General features: G+C 40.3%; 1 protein-coding gene across 2 annotated transcripts in view; it reads right to left on the bottom strand.

The window, feature by feature from the left end:
- Positions 1 to 5488: 5488 nt before the first annotated feature.
- Positions 5489 to 6266, bottom strand: part of GNA11 (G protein subunit alpha 11) — an 86949-nt gene continuing 86171 nt past the window's right edge. For both annotated transcript variants that reach the window (XM_068271255.1, XM_068271256.1), the window contains exon 7: positions 5489 to 5877. In XM_068271255.1, the coding sequence (XP_068127356.1) occupies positions 5687 to 5877 (191 nt within the window). In that variant the 3' untranslated portion in view covers positions 5489 to 5686. The remainder of the gene's footprint in view (positions 5878 to 6266) is intronic.

Below are 6266 nucleotides of genomic sequence, written 5' to 3'. Positions count from 1 at the left end.
CAGGGCCCATATTCACTTCCGGGGTATTGGCCACCCCGCAGCCTCACTGGAAATCCGCCTACTGTAAGTCCGGATCTGTTTGGGCAAATAAAGTGCTCCACATAGCGTAAAAGCGTAAGGAATTTATTCAAAAGTCTAAAAGCTCCACCGGCATAGGCAGGCAAGATAAAAGATAAAGCGCCCAGCAGCCAGTCCCCTTACATGGAAAACCGCCACTAAAGCGGAATAGGGGGTGCAGGGATCAGACTATGCTTAGCTAGCGGCAAGGCGAACACCTCTGCCGCTTCGCTCACCCTCGGTGTCTAATAGGGGATCCCTGCTGGCTAATGCTGTTAAGGAAAGGGCTCCTCGCACATACAAACAGTCGCGTCCGGCTGGCGCTGTGCGTATGACGTCACTCCGTAGCTCCGCCCAACGTTTCGTTGCCTTAGCAACTCATCAGGGGTTGTTGCTAAGGCAACGAAACATTGGGCGGAGCTACGGAGCGACGTCATACGCACAGCGCCAGCCGGACGCGGCTGTTTGTATGTGCGAGAAGCCCTTTCCTTAACAGCATTAGCCAGCAGGGATCCCCTATTAGACACCGAGGGTGAGCGAAGCGGCAGAGGTGTACGCCTTGCCGCTAGCTAAGCATAGTCTGATCCCTGCACCCCCTATTCCGCTTTATTGGCGGTTTTCCATGTAAGGGGACTGGCTGCTGGGCGCTTTTTTATCTTATCTTGCCTGCCTATGCCGGTGGAGCTTTTAGACTTTTGAATAAATTCTTCACGCTTTTACGCTATGTGGAGCACTTTATTTGCCCAAACAGATCCGGACTTACAGTAGGCGGATTTCCAGTGAGGCTGCGGGGTGGCCAATACCCCGGAAGTGAATATGGGCCCTGAATACCCCAACATCTGGTGAGTCTTTCCCCGAAGGGGGGGGGGGGGCTATTTTTTTCTGCAACTTCATTGATTATTGATGTGTCAGCAAGTTTCTGAGCGTTTATCCATACACACTAAAGAGTCTGTGTAAATTCAGTCCCCTCTCCTCCTTCCCTCTGCCTCTGAAATCAATGGCTGTTAACCTCCTCCTGCCCAGACTGAGCTCCTATAACCCCTTGCTGCAGTGCCAATGCACAAAAGGAGCTGTGGGAGAGGCTTGTTTAGTTTATAGGGAATTAGAGTATTAAAACAAAAAAAAGTATTTGGCTTGAGGAATGCCCTATAAACTACATGAAAGGAAAACAATTATGTAATGAGAAAAATTTCATCTCCGATCCACTTTAAATCCCAGTTAACTGCTCATCTTATTTAAAAAGATCTCAGCTTCCTCATTTTAGGTTGAGCAGGTTGAATGAAGTCTGTAATGCGAAGGATATGGAGGTTGCAGGCCATTTTAAGACATGCAACTTGCTTGGTTTTCATTAGGAATGATCAATAAAGTTGTGAATAATTCCAAGTTGATGCAAAATATATGTTAATTTGTCAATTTTTGAAGCTTGGAAATGGACCAATGAAATTTAGCAGGGGCTGCACTTGATTACAAAGCTTACATTTACATAAAATCTGCATCAACTTGGATTAGCATATCAAGACCATCCCCTAGTCACTCTGACTCTACTAAAACTGCCAGATAATAATAATACAGAAAGGCAGTTAGTTCAAGCCCATAACTGTAGGTCTGAAAAGTGGTTTCTATACTCAAGCTATCCTAACATCACCAAAATGGTGCCATGGAACTCACTAATGCAGGAGTTGAGGCCACCATCCACTGTGCAATGCCTTGTAATCATTTCGACATTTAATCCAATTAAAAATAAATAAAAACAGGTTAAAAGCGGGGTCTATTTCAGGTCTATTTAAAGTTTTAAAACCAGCCTGAAAATAGAGCACCGGATTCCTCTCGCCCTTCCTCCCTGCAGAGTTGTGAGTGGGGCGTAATGATAGGTTTAAGTCACCCAATTGCAGCTTCAAGCTCCGGTCTCTATGGCCACAGTGTCATGTGACCCACCATCAGTACATGCTACATGAAGCGGTTGTAGTTGGTACAAAGCTGGTGTTCTAAACTAAATGTGGGTAAATTGTAAACAGCTACACTTTGACTGATTTGGTGACCAGGGAGTAATCAGTCGTTACATACTGGATGGCTAGCCTTATATGGCTGAAGGTGCAACTAACCTGCAGTAAAGTCTTATGAACGATAAGTAGAGCCTAATGCATTGCATGCAACTTTTTGCATTATGCACATCTGTCCAAGTTGAAGGCCCTAATCATTATTGCGTTTTAGCTGATCTAGTCAGATGGACACTTTCCTTTTTGTTAGCAAAACAATTGTTCTCACTGTCCAAAACATGTACTTCACTGCATTTACCAGTTACCCTTCTTCAAGAGTAAGAGCTTCTTCAAGAGTAAGACCATTGCATTTAGACCTGTAGAGTTAGCCCTCCTAAGATGAACCATGCACTTATCAATGGATTCACTTTTTCTCCAGTGTACAAATAATTAAAATGGCATGCATATACCAAGCGGTGTCACCTCTGATTTGTGATGGGACCAAATAGAGAAATCAAGTATGGAGATTATTTTTTTTCAAATTTCCATTTAGAGTTTTGGACAATCTAATCTGCAGCAGTCAATGAAAAAAACAAAAAAACAAAAAAAACATTCCTTCGCTCACCTCAAGAAGCCACTTGCACTAGTGATGATACCTCTTCGCAGATTATTTAAATTTACTTTTATCTTTTTACTTCAAGAGAAACCGAGGTGGGTTTGAAAAATCCTATTAGGACACAGAGGCATATGCTCTATACAATGAGCAGCCTCTGTGTCCTTACAGACTGTCTCCAGCAACCCCCCCCCCCAGATGGCCTGATTAAAGTACTTACGACCGATGGACAGATAGAAATAATTGCCATTCACACAGTACAACCTAGAGAAGTGCCATTATGCCTTCAATACATATAAGAACTGCATTGCAGCTGGTAAAATACCGTCCGTGTAGTGCAAAAATGCTCAATGCAGATGCCATGTCACTTAGCACAACACAGTTGAGTGCACATAATACTGCTGCTCTACACAAGCAGTAACAGTGAAAAGTGACATCTCTAGGGAATACTACACTCTTCCAATGGCATCCATAAGGCACATAACTTGCAAAAAAGTCAATATAGCCAAATATAGATATTCATCAACTTTCTACTAAAGGGTTGGTTCTAACCACATATACCAGTACTTTAACTACTTAGGCCAAAATGTCAATTGCAATACGGATCTCTGTTGCTTGCCCACATGTAATCCCTTTATCAGAAGAAAAAAGTGCAGGTCAAAAGAGACACTGAACTATTCAGCAAAGAAAAAAAAAAAAGAAAAAAAGAAATCTGCATAACACATAAGCAGAGCCAAACAATAACACTCCTGTAGATAGATTAATAATCCTTTATAATACGGAAAAACAAACACACTAGTATTCACACGTTTAAACTTACTGCACACTAGAGGGCAGCAGGAGAATAAATTCTGTACAACTAAAGTGTTCATGTAGTTTAAATACAAAGTTTCAAACTGGGAAGGTTTCAGATTCAAAATCGCCAGTGTGCTGGTGCCACTTCCAAGATGAGGTAAAAGATTAGTGTTGTCAGCAATGGAATTAGTGGTATGTAATGTTTTAGTGTTAGAAAAATCAATACAGTCAGTATATAAAAAAAATCAAAACGATTAGTTAATATGCAACAGGCCTTGGTAGTGAAATGAGAAGCTTAAAACCTAAACAATTCATCTTCCTGCAAAAATACTTTTAATTCAGTTCCCCAGTAATCTCAAATATAGGAGATTGGGTATTACATTTGAGAAAAAGCAAGTGCAGCCTATACCACATTTCCAGCCATTTTAGGATATTAGGCTTACTAGAAACTGCCTGTAGTGCCAACAGGAAGTTAGCTGCATGTGACAAATACTTATTTGCAGGTTGAGAATTTTACTGCAGAAAGCAGCTGGGATAAGCACCTGATGCGTTCAAATACACATAGCGGTATTCAAAACTTTAAATTTCTCGTTTAAATAAATTGTATATTAGTTATTGATCCTTTCAGTCATCTCAATGTTAGCGCAGCTCGTACAGTGACACTATTTTTTCCTGTGTCTGACAGTCTTAAAACCAAGTAATTCCCATGATACTTAATGGTCCAGCTATTATAAATCAGGACACTCAAAGTCATTAGGGCTTCAAGTTCAATCATATCCTGAGCAACGGAAAACAGTATGGCAATTTATTTTGCAAATGCTCAACACTAAACGGACTTTCTGCAATATAAAGTCTGGAGTACCATCAAACATTCTACACTCTAGATTGAGCTTGTCCATTTGAGCCCTTAGTGCCCAACAGCTCTCTCCTTTAAATCACAGATGAGATTATGAGCTCATACAGGGCTACATGTATAAGAGTTTGAAAAAAAGATGGTGGCCATAGCAAGCATTCAACATAATTTCTGACCCGTGTAGGCAGTGGGAAACGGAGAAGCTGACTGACTGCTACAGTAAACAAAAAGGTAGCGTTCCCCACTCACAGCTCGTGTGCCGATAACATTTGAATTTCTATCTGGACACATCGAAAATTGATGTATGGAAATCAAGAAACACGAGTGAGAATCACTGTATACAAAACTCAAGTCACAAGCCAGCCGATTGAGGGGTGACGTTTTAACGAACGCCTCTGAAGTAACTACGACTTACCCTTAAACCATACTACCTCTTGATATAATCCAATGTTTCAGAATAGAAACATAGCCGGTTTAAACAGCCAGGGGCAAACCATGGGAAAATACATTTAAAGAAAGGGAGATATGTCCAAAATAGAAAAAAATATATATAACTTTATATAAATGATATACAATATACATACACAAAACCACTTGATTCCATCCTCCCTATAATGAAATGCAGATTTTTAGCCCTGTCATTTATGCCACAGTCTGCTGAAACATGCAACGCAACTTAACAGCACTGATAAAATGGCTGCAAGACCTGAACCCCACAGGGCTCATTCACACCAGACACATTGCTCTGCATTTGGCTGCATTCTCCAGTCAAAACGCAAGGCAAAATAATGTGCATTGCTGTGTGCTGATACAAGTCTTGCAGGCTGCATTTTCCTGTGATTACCTGCCTTAATCTAGTCAATTCCTTAAAAAATGCATGACAATGCATTTTAATCCAACACAATGAATGCAACACGCCTAAACATTTAAGTTTCTGGTGTGAATGAAGTTGGAGGCAAAACGATCTTGATAATACGACTATGTAAAAAAAAAAAAAAAAAAAAAAGTGATGGTAACATGGCAATGTACACACTGAGCTCACAGCTCATAAGCCTACATCCACTTCAGCTGGGTAGGATGAAGCCACAAATTCTGTAGAAACGATTTAATATACATCAAAATTATAATATATATATATATATATATATATATATATATATATATATATATATATATATATATATATATCACATTAGTTTTATATCATATCCAAGGCAGACCTGCAGCACTTTGCTGCATTTAATTTGGCAAATAAAGAATCACCAATTTAAAAAGAAAGAATAAAATGTATCATTGAAGGCTCTTCCTCCTTTGTAACTCAAGTAGGTTACAGCATTCTCTGGTGGTCAGGGGTAGTAAGCCATGTACATGGGCTGGAGAGCTTGATCACGCTCACACCAGGTTGTACTCTTTAAGATTTAGTTGTAGGATGGTGTCTTTAACAGCAGCAAATACAAAGCGGATGTTCTCCGTGTCTGTGGCGCAGGTAAAATGTGAGTAGATTATCTTATCACTATCAGGGTTCAGATCCACAAACATTTTCAAGATGAATTCACGAGCAGTTGTCGCATCTCGCTGGGGGCCTGAAAATAATAGAAAAGTTGCAAATTAAGCAGAATAAAACTTAAAAAAAACACTAGGTAGACAAAGTAAAAAATATTTGGTCAAATGTAAGAACTGTATACACACATCTAGATTGTAAGTGTGCAACAGGAGCTATGCATGTGTAAATAAGACAGTCCAAGGTGCTAATTCATCAATGTACCCTGAAAATTTAGGGCTGTGTCTCCCCCCCCCCCCCCCCCCCAAAAAAAAACCAAAATGCAATCGCAGTGCAATTTCATCGCAGTTTTTAAGCATGCAATTTGCTGCAATTTTCTGTTTTGTCTTTGTGTCTGCCATTGCACTTTTCACTGGCTCGGCTAGGAATACATTAAGTGCTATAGAATGTGTGCTACCAATACTATATACA

The sequence above is a fragment of the Hyperolius riggenbachi genome, chromosome 1 (assembly GCF_040937935.1).
Source record: "Hyperolius riggenbachi isolate aHypRig1 chromosome 1, aHypRig1.pri, whole genome shotgun sequence".
Lineage (NCBI taxonomy): Eukaryota > Metazoa > Chordata > Amphibia > Anura > Hyperoliidae > Hyperolius > Hyperolius riggenbachi.
This window is presented reverse-complemented; position numbering and strand designations above follow the sequence as displayed.